This window comes from Mobula hypostoma, chromosome 6, assembly GCF_963921235.1.
Source record: "Mobula hypostoma chromosome 6, sMobHyp1.1, whole genome shotgun sequence".
In the NCBI taxonomy this organism is placed as follows: domain Eukaryota; kingdom Metazoa; phylum Chordata; class Chondrichthyes; order Myliobatiformes; family Myliobatidae; genus Mobula; species Mobula hypostoma.
The window spans coordinates 54,230,447-54,244,712 of NC_086102.1; the positions used below are offsets into that span (position 1 = coordinate 54,230,447).

A 14,266-nucleotide genomic window follows, 5' to 3' on the forward strand; every position below is an offset into this window, starting at 1 on the left:
GAGTTTACCTTGGACCACTGTATCTTGTGGATGCAAGGACTTGGGACTTTGGCCGCCATCCTAAATGGTCCTTTGTGAATAGGCGAGGATTCCCTATGATCAGTGGGGATATTGTACTTCTTGGAAAGTTTTGGGGAAATCATTGCATCTTTAACACCATCTGCCCTGTAACACCATCTTATATGACATGCAATTTGGTGTTTTACAGCAGCAGAACAGTGGAAGACGTAACATTTGCATGGGATAAGCTGCTCCTAAATCATTGTGTGGGTCTTCAAAGTCCTGTTCCTCCTCCTCTATGGTAGTAACAAAAGGACATGCACCAGATAGCAAGGGTCCTTGATCATATGCCACCTTGTTAAGGCATTGTCTCTTGAATATGTCCTCTACGGTTGGGAGGCTGTGCCCATGATGAAGGCGCTGAGCCTATAGCCTCTTGCAATCCTGTGCATTGGAGCATCCATACCAAGCTTTCCACTACAGAGCTATTGAGATTGCAAGAGTCTTTGGTGATATACAAAGTCTCTTCAAACTCCTAACAACATGGAGCCATTGGTATGCCTTCTTCATGATTGTGCTGGGAAGCAGTCCAGGATCAAGTGAACAACATGTCCCACTTGCAGTAAACAATTGAGTATAATTGGGTGATGTACATTTTTTGTATACAATTAATGAATAAAGATTAAATTACCAAACGGCCCACACATTAATGAGAACATGGACAGGGACAAAGTTTCATACCTTGGAGGGATTTCACAGGATAAATATTTTAACCTCAACAGTATTATCTGGCGTTCCTTTCATATCACAAGGGTGACTCTCTTAAAATGCATCAACTAATGCTCCCATGGACGTCTTGTGAAAGTAACAGAATCAATCAGGGATCAGAGAATATAACAGGAACAACAAGGTCTTGAATACAAGGATAGCTGCAAATATTTTAAAATTATGTGCAAGGAGCAGCACTATCTACATTAACTGCTACTACGGCAGTGGTATTTCTGCATTGCCAATGATAAGTCTCAGTCCAGATATAAACCCTTAAGACATAGAAGTAGAATTAGGCCATTTGGCCCATCAAGTCTGCTGTCATTTCATGGCTGATCCATTTTTCTTCTCAGCCCCAATCTCCTGCCTTCTCCACATATCCCTTAATGCCCTGACCAATCAAGATTCCATCAACCTCTGCCTTAAGTATACATATAGACTTGGCCTCCACAGCTGCCTGTGGCAACGATTTCCACAGATTCACCATTCTCTGGCTAAAGAAATCTCATTTCTGTTCTAAAAAGACACCCCTTTATTCCAAGGCTGTGTCCTCTGGTCTTAGACTGTCCCACCAGAGGAAACATTCTATCCACATCCACTCTATCAAGGCCTTTCACCATTCGATTGGTTTCAATGAGGTCACCCCTCACTCTTCTCAATACCAGTGAAGACAGGCACAGACCCATTCAACACTCCTTATATGACAACCCCCTCAAACCTGGAATCATTTTCATGAACCTTCTCCAGCTCCAGCACATCCTTTCTATAAGGAGCTCAAAACTGCTCACAATACTACAAGTGAGGCCTCATCAATGTTTTATAAAGGCTCAATATTACATACTTGTTTTTATATTCTAGCCCTCTTAAAATGAATGCTAACATCCTTACCAGACTCTACCTGCAAATTAATCTTTTGGGAATCTTGCACAAGTCCCTTTGCACCTCAGGAGCTTGTATTTCCTCTCTAGAAAATTGTCAAACCTTTCATTTCTTCTACCAAAGTGCATGACCATACACTTCCTGACACTATATTCCATTTGCTACTTCTTTGGCCATTCTCCAAATCCAAGTCCTTCTGTAGCCTCTCTACTTCTTCAAAACTACCTGCTGCTCCACCTATCTTTGTATTGTCTGCTAACTTTGCAAAGTCCTCAATTGTATCATCCAAATTATTAACATATAACGTAACAAGAATCCGTCCCAACACAGACCCCTGTGAAACACCACTAGTCACTGGCAGCCAGTCAGAAAAGACACCCTTTATTCTCAATCTTTGCCTTCTGCCAGTAAGCCACTGCTTTATCCATGCTAGAATCTTCCCTGTACTACTATGGGCTTGTACCTTGTTAAGCAGCCTCACTTGTGGCACCTTCTGAAAATCCAAGTACACAACATCAACCGATTCTCCTTTGTCTAACAGCAAAATCTATTATCTTGTAAGTGATGAAATGGGAATGTAATTTAGAGTTGATTCAGGACACTTGATAGTGATCTTCAGAGATGTTTTCTGAATAGTATTCATTTTAAGGGCAAAAAGACATCAGTCTCCAAACTTATAAATATAGAGAAAACACTCTCCAGCGCTTTTAAGAGTAATTCTTTTATTTCAAAAACATCATGAAATTTTCAATTAAGAAATTGAGCCCTGAAGGTTCTATTAACCTATTAACATATCAGACATCAGTTTCTGAGTACAAGACATTTTACTATTTAGCTATTCACAGTAACAGAAAATTTGACCAGGGTGACCAAACTTTTGCATGCCACTGTATTAGTTGTATTCTGTACAAACAAGTCACAGATTAAGCCCTAGATCATGACAAATATGAGGATCAGTGAGAGGGGAAGGTAAAGCAAGTGATGCCAGAGCACAGGGAATTATTTGAGATCTACCCATGGGATTTCAAGTGTGAATTTTGGAAAACAGCTTTGGTTTGAGTTGCAATGTTGCAATTGTTCATTCATATCAGCTAGGTATTTGTGTGACAAAAATATGTTCAGGCTTATAACATATAACGTCCCTACTCAGCAAGATACCTGATGGTTGCTGACATTTGTACTCTAAATATGAAACAATGTCTTCAGGTGAACCAGGTTGTATTATTGGGAGAAGACAGTATTTAAAGGGTTGGGACTCACCTACTGTACGGTTTCAGAAAAACAAAATTCATGAAAACTTCAAAATTTATGAATTTATGAGATGTATAAAATCTAACTAAGCACCAACTGCATTTGAAAAATGTTATCTTGCACTGAAATATATTTGGATTTGTTGTGATCATTTTAACTGATGAAACAATGCTTGAATGTTAAATGTTTCATTGAAGAAAAACCATTAGGATTCAGTTACTGTATGAGAATATACAACTGTTAAATAGCTTTGTGATTGATGTAGTTTAAAAATACATGCAGAAAGGGATATTGGAAAAGTGGAATAAAAACAATTCATGACATAATATATACTGTCGAGCTGATCGTAGTTGTGATGTTAACAACTTCTTTCTCAGAAAACACAAGCAAACTATCTCATTACTCTCAAACTGAAGTGACAATCATGGGTATTTTCAACATCTCATTGGATTCTAAATACAGTAGTTTTGAAAGTAAAAAGTTTATTCAAATGAAATTTCAATTTGATAATTTAAACCCTTATGGTGCTTTATAATAGAAAGCAATTTAACAGGAATCTTTTTAAAAACTAGTATTTTCTGAAACTTAATGATTCTTTATTTTGAAAGATATGTAAAGTGCTTGAAAACTAAAGTGCTTGAAGACATCTTTGACAGATGTGTAAAGGTATTCAAATAGTCTCTGAAAACTCTTGATTGCAGAGTAAAATGAACTCTTCAGTTATCAAGATAAAGCTTAAATTGCACATATACCTTTAGTGACCACCAACATACCTACATTAAAAAGTGCTCTCTGGAAAAACATATATCACCATCTCAGAATGGGAAGCCCAAGTTCCAACTGTAACAATTCTTCACTTGACCATAATCAACATAGATGTGATTTCTGTTTGCTGAGAATGAACCACTTTAATGACATCTTAAAGTAGTTATTGGAGCTTAACCAGAAGCAGCCCAACAGTTCAAAGGTGTGTATACATTTTCCCTTCATTGACATTGCCTGACTTATTGAGCTCCTCCAACTTTATGTTGCTCCTGATTTCCAGCATTTGCAGTCTCTTCTATCTCCATTAAGCTCCGAAGACTTCATGGTGGTTTGTACTATATTAAAACTAATTTTTGTTCCAACTATTTTATTCTGCCAGTTTTCAGTAGATCTGCAAAAAACTTGCCACAAAGTCTGTCATGTTTTGCATTGCTAAAATGCCAGTGTTTTTCAGTACAAAGGATCAATTTCTGGAGCAATATTCAATTCTTTTTCTTCTTAGTAGTAGGTCCCACAGGTCTTCCCTGATTTCATAAAACAACTTTTTTTATGTCGTGACTATACATACAATTATTTCTCTTTAAAGAGAATCACGACCTTCAGACCGCCGAGACCTTCAGACATCAAGGGCCTCAGAGTCTGGTTTCTGACTTGTTGGTACTGGTGGCAATGGCTTAGTGTAAAAATCTGCAAAACAGGTTACATGGAAAATACACCAAGTTAATTGTAGAAACAATAAAGTTTTCTAAGTAGAATCAAAACTACAAAGCAATTGTGCCAATTCCATTTCGTCCGAAAACATGCCATTGAACTTCTGTGTAGGGAGTAGGTCGCCATCAGCAAACTATCTTTTATACATTTAGCCCTATGACATTACAGGGTAGTGTTTATGGAAATGAATAAACAGTCAACGTTTTGAGCTGAAACAGTTCATCAGGATTCAATGTCAACTGTTTATTCATTTCCAGACACTGTCTGACCTGCAGATATTTCCAGCATCTGCAGAATCTCTTGTGTTACAGAATTTTATTGCATTACTCTGTGCATTTCTCAACACACCATGTTAATTTATATTTTGACACCTCAGCCAATAAATTATTCTCCAATGAAAATGCATTAACTGCCCTATGAGCAATCATCTTATGAATTTTCAAACTGAGATCACTAAGGGCTTCATTTAGTGAAATATTATTAAAAATTTTTAAGGATGTTACAGGGGCCTTTACTTAATTGAAGCCATGGAAGAGAGATCATATAATCACCCAGGGATATATGTATCTGTGCAAGAGAGATGCGCATGGTGTGGAGAACTATATCTACTGTTTCTGTATGACTTACTATTAAAAAGACCAGACAAAGGGTGTAAACTTGTGGATAAATGTTTCGTTTTCATACAAGTAGTGTTCTACTGTAAATAATTACAAGGACAATTCGGTAACCTGAAAGACTACAAGAGAATAAGATTCCTAATTGTTTATTAACATACTATGTTTTCCTTATTTCCGTTCAGTTTTCTGGAGGTTATGATAACTTTTACCAAAAAATTTACACCTAATAATTGTACCTCTGCTGCAAGCATTGAATTCAGCTGATCTGCCAAAATACCCTAACAGGGGATCATTCAAGTACAACTCCTGACTACATTTATAGCAGAACCTGCTTTCAATAATGTCTACAATGGGATATACCAGCAAGAGCCAATGGATAAAACTTAAAATTCTATCTTTACATAAAGTGCTACCAATGAAGTATGAAAATATAATATTACTATTGCTAGCGAGTCAATGCACATTGAGAAGACCAAATATAGATTTAATTTTGTTAAATATTTCATCTCAGAGCAGAGAACAATCCTGAACTTGGGTATACAAACAGAAAGTACTGGAAATACTAAGCAGGTCAGGGAGCATGCTTCAGCTCATAATCTTCCATTAGAATTATGGAAAAATAAAGAAAGAAATCAAACATGTTTGAGAACAGAGAAGGTGGAAAGATCAAAAGGAATGGTTGTGAGAGAGTGACGAGCAAGAGACACAAATGTTGATGCTGCAGGCTGAGAGAGGGCTTGTTTAGGTGCCTGGAACAGGAGCAGACAAAAGTTAGTGAACTTTTACAGGAAATAAAACTACAATAATGTTGGAATTATGAGGTACAAAATATATCAATTGTTGGAAATTTTTAAAAATATGTAAATAGTCAGCAAGCTCCCACACCAGCAAAAAAGCATCAGCGCCCTTCACTGAGCTCTCAAACATGCAGCAAAGCATCAATAAAAACATAGACTTGCAGTGCCCCAAAGACTACTCGTTCACCTGGTAATTTGACATATCACATGTTCTCTCTCTCCCTAACAAGGAAATGAAGGATGCCCTGTTTCACAGCAAGAGGTGAAACATAACAAACAACTCACTGATATATGATGTTAAAAGTCATGACTGGCGGAAAAAGCATTTACTGTTTCTATTTCAGATTTACAGCATTATCAGGTTTTTTTCCAGTTCTGAGACAAAATGAAAGGGCTAATTATCTTAAATTGTTGGTAGTTAGTTGAGTTTAGAGGGCTTTGATATGCCTGGTCAGGATATAAGAAGCAATTCCTCAAACTTACATTGCCCATCATTTGAACAAGGCAAGAGACCAAAAAGGGAAATGGTATCTGAAATTGGGAATTTAACACAACAGGCAACTGGAAACGGAACATAAATGTTCCGTAAAGCAGCCAGCTAGTCTGTGTTTAGCTTTCCAATGTAGGGAAAATCACGTAAGTGAGGTTTGAATGTATTTCATTAAATTGGAATTAGTCAAACTGCTTCACCGGAAATAGTGTTTGAATCCCTGGATGGTGGCAAGGGAAAATGTCAGAGGGAAGGTTAAATGAGAAAGGGAATGGAATAATCCTTCTAAGTATAGTGAATTCCAGTTGATTGTGACACATCGGGACCAGTACATTTTGGCCCAATTAAGTGGCTGCCCCAATTAGCCAAAGTTTCATGGAAATAATTTAAAAAAGTATAAAAAGACAAACTGAGTAACAAATTATGTATTTAAATTAAATACAAAACAAATTAGAATACTACATTTTTTCAGTGTTTCAAATCAACAACCTGCATTGGGGCTGTGGAGAGGAAAGACAGCCAGTAAAAACACGAGAGATTGAGTTCTAAGGTAAAAGTCAGCTGGCAATGGATGATGGGTGAAGGATGAAGGATGAGCTCCCAGGTGCATACCATTTTAACTCTTCCTCCAATTTTGTCAACTACATTTGGTGCTGCTGATATGTTCCCTCTACATTAGTGTGACCAAGCACATGCAACTAATCTCCACAGCAGCTGAGCTCTGTCTGCAATGGCCACCCCAAGCACCCAGATGTGTGCCATTTCCTTCTCATTCCACACCTACTTGCCTTTCCCGTGCCTTCTCCACTGTTAGGGTGAGGACCAGAGGAACAACACTCATATTGCATCTGTGTAGTCTACAATCCAATGGGATGAATGTTGATTTTCCAGTTTCAAGTAAACTTCCCCTAACCCCCACTCTCTCTTTCCAATTGACCTCCAGTCCTCCCATTTTGTTCCCTTTCATACATCCTTCTTCAGCCCCTCATCACTCATTTTCATCCCCCTCCTCCACCTGATTTCATCCCACCTACTAGCCTCAGATTGTGCCTACCAAATCGCTGCTTCCCCCCTCTTGCTCCAACTGAAGACCCCCTAATAGTTCCCATTATCTGCTTCCTTATTTATCAGATTTCAGCGCGGGTAGCCTTTATATTCCTGTTTATCACCTTGCTAGTCACATCCACTTTCATTCTCCCTTGCCTCCATTTTTCTTTTTGTTTCCACCACCATCCATCTATCTGCCTGCCTCTGCCTTCCAATTCCATTCCTCTCCCACCTCCAAACACCCTAACCCCCAACCTGGCTCCATCTGCCCATCAGCCTTCATCAATCTTACATCCACCAATCATTTACTGGCCTCCATCTCACTTCTTCACCTCCCAATTTTACATTGGCTACCTTGCCACTCCACTCTTAGTCCTGAAGCAGAGTTTTCACCTGCAACATCAACCGTTTCTTTCCCCACTTCAGATGCTGCTCAAATTCCTGAGTTCCTTCAGCAGATTGTTGATGTCTCAACACTCAATGATAATGGTGCAATAACAAATTAATAGAGATTGAAAAGGGAACATGAGGGGAAACAAACAAATGTTCCTGATACTTGCTTCCTATTTGACATTTGCTTTGAGATAGTGGTGTGTGGCATTTATTCTATTGCAAATAATTTTCTTCATTTTACAAACACCAAGCAATGAAATTTCATTTTACAATCGGGTGAAGTACATGGGGGAAAATGACTTTGAATATCCAGCATCACAATATTAAAGGACTCAGACCTTCATTTGGACAGAACAGTATCATATTCCTTCTTTATTCCTACCTCACCAGTAACTTGCTTCTTAAAAGTTCTGCTACATTACAATTATATAGATTTTAGCAAACACTTAACTGTGGCTGTTGTTCATCCATACTTGTTCAACAGACACAAAGCAACTGGTTGGTTTCTCCTGATCTGTGTTAATTTGAACTACCCAACATTATGCAATATATACAATTAGAAATCAGATTTTTGGACTGCGGCTAAGAAAGGGTAAAGATGTATTAACTAATCTTATTAATAAATAGCTATATTAATTTCACAGGAAGTATTATTTATGTTAATCCACACACACTACTTAAATCCATGTGTTCCTTTTGGTGATCAATTCATTTCAAGCAACCTGTTTACTGTCAATACATTGTTTCCCTGTGAGTGTATCAGACCGAAAATGTTTGTACTTACCAGACAAACGATTTACGCTTAAATTTCCAGAGTCATCCCCTACATTGCCTGGTCCAACAGTATTCTTCGTCTTCATACGAAACTTCTTGGACTTTTTCTTCCCTGTCACTGTTTAAAATACACGATTGTAAATATACAGCAAAATATGAACATTTGAATATGAAGATTGATACATAACATCCATTTTAAATTTGAACAGAATACTACACAGGAATTCGACACACTGTTTACACTTTCCAAGCAACAGTGTTTAATTACCAGAGTCTTGCATTTCCTGGTGCGATCCAGGTACTTGGAGCTTATCAGTTACTGCTTCTGCAGTGGCACCCAATTTCAGTGGCTCATCATTTGGAACAGTATCTCTGGTACTCTTTTCCATCTTAGATGGTCCCTGTTCTGCAATATTTAGTGGAGGTTCTCCATTAGGGATTCGATTGTTCTTTTCTTTCTGCCCTTCGATTTCCTCTTCATTCTGACATTCTGCAATTACCGTGTGCGCCTCTTGGAGCACATGCAGAATAAGATTATTTTAGGACCATAAGTCTTTCTCTGCCTCCATGTTGGTTCTGACCCATAATGCCACAGTCATGCTCTTATTAAACTCTGGTCATGTGACCCATTACACTCTACAGTAAATAAAACCTTATATAAAAAGCACAAAATTCTTAATCAAACAATATTTTAAGGTAATATGTTTTAAACAATTTTTTTATTAGTGTTATCCTTTTAACATCTTATTTATTACATTTTTAATCTTTTTTACAGCTATGAACTCAAATAATTATGAATTTATGACAGAAACATATAAAATAAACATCTCAATGAAACACGTCTCTGAGACAGTTACACATAGCTTCAGCGATCATCTTGAATTGTGTGATTCTGAGGTTTGGTTTCAATAGAATTTGGGGTCTGGAAAAGATTATTTAAATATGCAAATGGATGGTGGATCTCAAACAATGTCTTTGCCGCTGCAAGGTTGGAAGTAGCAGTACTGCATGGGTGCAAGGGCTGCAAAGGTTAACTATGACACAACAGGCATTCTGCAAACTGACAACAAGAATAGCAGCAGGTATTGAATTGAAAATACACGTGGACTAAGATGTTAACTGTCCTGTGCTATCACCAGTGGGATCATCAGTTGACCTGCCACCTGTCTTCAGGAGTTTTGGCCCGCTTATGGTCAAGACTCCCTCAAGGTGGTGGGCCAGCAATGCTAAAGCACCACCTCCCACTGGTGAACTTAAAAACTTGGCATATGCCTCTATCAGAGTTGTTGGTCGCTTCCATCCAACAGATAGTCTGCTCTTCAGGTGACTTTGCAACTACTGAAGGGTTTGCAAAAGATGTATACACTGTCTGACTATCTGCCCCTCTGGACATACTTGGTCCACACCCATGATGATCCTGTCTCTGCTGCCTCAGCTACACCCCTGCTGGTTGACTTGATCTTTCTTCTAGTCAAGTCAAGGTCACACAGCCACTTCTGGAAAGTGAACACCATAAAGCCACGGCAACCTACTTTGAATGGATAGCATGAGACCTTCCACCCTCTGTCTCTGCATAAAGATCTTAATTCTGCATACTTGGTTAACTTGCGCTCATGGGCTTCATCGATGTTGTCTTCCCAGGGGATTGTGAATTAACCAATAACCACTTCTCTACTGGTGTCAGACCAAACGATTATATCTGGACGCAATGTGGTGAAAGCTATTTGCACCGGGAAACTGTTTTTCCCATCCAGGTCAGCCTTGACACACCAATCATTGGCTGAAGAAAGTATGCTTGATATATTTAGGTATATTAAGCATCACACATAAAATGCTAGAGGAACTCAGCATGTCAGGTAGCATCTATGGAAATGAATAAACAGTCAACATAACAGGCAAAATCCTTCTTCAGGACTGTAAAGGAAGGGGGAAGATGATAGAATAAAAAGGTGGGGAGGGGAAGGAAGATAGCTAGGATCTGATAGGTGAAGCCACATGGGTAGGAAAGGTAAAGGGCTGGAGAAGAAGGAATTTGATAAGGAGAGGAGAATAGACCATAGGAGAAAGGGATGGAGGAAGGTACTCGGGGGGGGGGGGTGCGGGTGGCTAGGCAGGTGGTAAGAGGGAAGGGGCCAGTGTAGGGAAATAGAAGAGGGAAGGGGGAAAGAAAAATGTTTTTACCAGAAGGAGATGGGTACCATAGGACAAGGTTTTGAGGGGAATGCAGGAAATTGGGACTAAGTGGTACTGTAGTTGACATGGACTTATTGGGCTGAAGGGCCAGTTTCTGTGCTGTATTGCTCTATGACTCCCTAAAAACATGGAAGTACTTAGGATGTATGCAGTGAAGATTCATTGCCGTATGCTGAGAGATCAAGTAAGCAAGACCTCTGTCATCTACAGTTTGACCTTACGGCAAAGTACCGAACTGTCTGAGTGCTCTAAAATGCTTGATTATGGAAGACATTTCCCAATAGCTAGAGTTTGGAACTAAGTGTCAAAATTTCAAACATAGATTGGAATGAGGAGAAATTCCTTCAGTCAGAGGATGCTTTGCAAGTCTCTAACACAGAGGGCTGTAGAGGCTCACTGTATTCAAAAATAAGAATAACAGAGATATTTAGATTTCTGCTTGTGGTAGAAGATCAATATTCTTGAAGGACCACATAGCCTATTCCCATTTCTTTTTTATATTGAGTTATCTCATGTTTTTGAATTATATACTCAGTGGCCACTTTATTTGGTACCCCTGCTTGTTAATGCAAATATCGAATCAGGCAATCATATGTCAACAAATGCACAAAAGCATAGACATTGTCAAGAGGTTCAGTTGTTCAGAAAAAAATTATCAGAATGGGGAAGAAATGTGATTGAAATGACTGACTGTGGAATGATTGTTGGTGCCAGATGGACTGTTTTGAGTATCTCAGAACTGCTGATCTGGATTCTTAAACACACAGCATTCCCTAGAGCAGCGGTCCCCAACCACCGGGCCGCAAGGCTTGCGCTACCAGGCCGCGAGGAAACGATATGATTTGGCGATAGGAGTCAGCGGCACCTTTCCTCATTCCCTGTCACACCCACTGCTGAGCTTGAATGCACGCAAGGTCATTACCCACGTGTCATCCATTTCAGCGCAGGAAGGAGATCAACTCCATGAGCTTGCAAATGACGGCGGGCTGAAAAGTATGTTTGACATAACATCGCTGCCGGCATTCCGGATCAAAGTCAAGGCTAAATATCCTGAGATAGTCAGGAAAGCACTGAAAATGTTGCTTCCATTTCCAACATATCTCTGCAATCAATGCAACGAAAACTAAATTGCGGAATAGACTGGACATAAGGAACCCCCTTCGAGTATCGCTGTCTCCCATCACCCCTCGATAAGACCGTCTCATTGCAGGAAAACTAGCTCAGGGCTCCCACTGATTCAGCGATATTGGTGCGTTGCAATGATTTTATATGTTCATACGAGGAAAATATGCGCTTGTGTGTTTGGTATCCAAACATTACTTAAAATGTTATGATGCTATTATAAGTGACTTACATAACCATGGAACAATTACGGCATGGAAACAGGCGATCTCGCCCCTTCTAGTCCGTGCCGAACGCTACTCTCACCTCGTCCCACCAACCTGCACTCAGTCCATAACCCTCCATTCCTTTCCTGTCCATATACCCATCCAATTTTTCTTTAAATGATAATATCGAACCTGCCTCTACCACTTCTACTGGAAGTTCGTTCAACACTTCAAGCACCCCTGTCCTCCCCTGATATTTGTCTTATCGCTATATTCATGCGAGGAAAATATGTGCTGTGTGTTTAATATTAAATTCGTTAGATAAACCCTTTTAGAAACAAAATTGAGTGTATTAGCCACTTATCACCTATATTCCAGTCGTGATTAACACGCCGCCGCTGCCAACAGAATCGGTGAAAACAATTTTTAAGAAATTGGCACGTAAACGCATGCGCACTGGTGCCCGCGCAAGGCTTCATGGTCATTGTAGTCTTTCTTGGGGTAACCCGACATATTTGACTGCTACTCTTGTACGTTGGCAACCCTACCCCCTCCCCCCGCTCGGCCGGTCCGCAGTACGAGAAAGGTTGGGGACCCCTGCCCTAGAGTTTACAGAGAATGATGCAAAAAACAAAAACAAAAAACTAGCGAGCAGCAGTTCTGTGGGCAAAACTGCCTTATTAATGAGAGAAGTCAGAGGAGAATAGCCAGACTGGTTCAAGCTGACAGGAAGGCAACAGTAATTCAAATAACATCGCATTACAATAGGGGTGAGAAGAAGAGCATCTCTGAGCACACAGCACATCGAACCTCAAAGTGGATGGGCTACAACAGCAGAAGACGATGGACATACATTCAGCGGCCACTTTATGAGATACAAGAGGTACCCAATAAGGTGGCCGCTGAATGTATGTCAATAATACAGCTGAGTGTATTAGGTGACTAAGGGAGACAAAACCTTTAGCTTTGAGAAGAAGTTCTGTGATAGTAATTAATACACATCATAGAAAGAACTTTAATAAGCCAATTAAATAATTTTAAGCCTCAACTGCTTCCCTGGGCAGAGATTTCCATAGATTCAATCCTGTGTGGAAAACGCAATTCCTCCTCATCTCAGTCCTATATCTAATCCCCAAAATATTGAGGCTATAGTCCCCCAGTTCTAGTTCTACCTACCAATGGAAGCAACTTTTCTGCTTCCATCCCTTTCACAATTTTATATGTGCTTAAAAGATTCCCTCTACTCATTGTTCTGAATTCCAGTGAATATAGTCCCAGGCAACTGCATCTTTTCTTGTAGGCTAACCCCATCATCTCTGACATTATCCTGGTGAATCTCCTCCACATCACCTTCAAAGCTGGTATATACTTTCTCAAGTCAGGAGACCAGAGCCACATGCAGTACTTCAGCTGTGACCTCCGTAGTACCCTGTATAGTTACAGCATGATCTCTCCGCTCTTAAATTCAATTCCTCTTGCAATAAAGGACAACATTGCCTTCCTGTTAACCTGTTGTATCTGCAAACCAGTCTTTTGTGATTCATACACAAGCACTCCCTAGAATCTCTGCACATCAACATGCTGCAATCTTTCACCATTAAAAAAATCCCATCTTCCAATTTTTCCTTCTAAAGTGGGTGACTTTGCATTTACCAGCATTGTACTCCATCTGATCAACTCTGCTCCATTCGCTTATATATCTCTGCAGACTCTTCACATCCTCTGCACAATTTAGTTTTCCCACTCTATATAGTTCATCGGCAAACACTGCATTTGGTCCCCTCTTCCAAATGGTTAATGTACAAACACTTCGTATATTGTGAACAGCTGCGGGCCCAGCACCAATCCCTGCAGCACACTGTTTACCAGAGAAACCTATTTGTCCCAACTGTATGTCTCTTATTAGTTAACCAATACTCTTCTTATGGCTTACCTCAACTTCCTAAGTCTTTTCTACCACATCATATCAAACACGTCTGAAAATCCAAGTATAGAACATCCATCCACTGCACTTATTATATCCTCAAAGAACTCCAGTAAGTTTGGCAAACAGGACTTGCGCTTCCTGAGGAAACCGCCACTATCCAGTCATCTCACCATTTCTTCCTTAGTGATAGCTTAAAGCATTTTGCTGACTACAGATGTTAAGCTAACTGGCCTATAGTTAACTGCCTTTTGACTATATCCTTTTTTTTTTAAAAAAAAACAGTAATTGACATTCAGTGTCTTCCAATCTGCCAGGACCTGCCCAGA

The 14,266-nt window shown here is 39.6% G+C and overlaps 1 protein-coding gene across 2 annotated transcripts in view; it reads right to left on the reverse strand.

The window, feature by feature from the left end:
• Positions 1 to 2,355: 2,355 nt before the first annotated feature.
• Positions 2,356 to 14,266, reverse strand: part of LOC134348054 (ADP-ribosylation factor-like protein 13B) — a 38,597-nt gene continuing 26,686 nt past the window's right edge. The window contains exons 1-3 of one of the 2 annotated variants that reach the window (XM_063050849.1): positions 8,761 to 9,996; positions 8,503 to 8,610; positions 2,356 to 4,350 (exon numbers count right to left, since the gene is read on the reverse strand). In XM_063050849.1, the coding sequence (XP_062906919.1) occupies positions 4,280 to 4,350; positions 8,503 to 8,610; positions 8,761 to 8,881 (300 nt within the window). In that variant the 5' untranslated portion in view covers positions 8,882 to 9,996 and the 3' untranslated portion in view covers positions 2,356 to 4,279. Of the gene's footprint in view, positions 4,351 to 8,502; positions 8,611 to 8,760; positions 9,997 to 14,266 lie in introns of those variants that run through there. The other variant, XR_010018342.1, reaches the window with a different exon arrangement.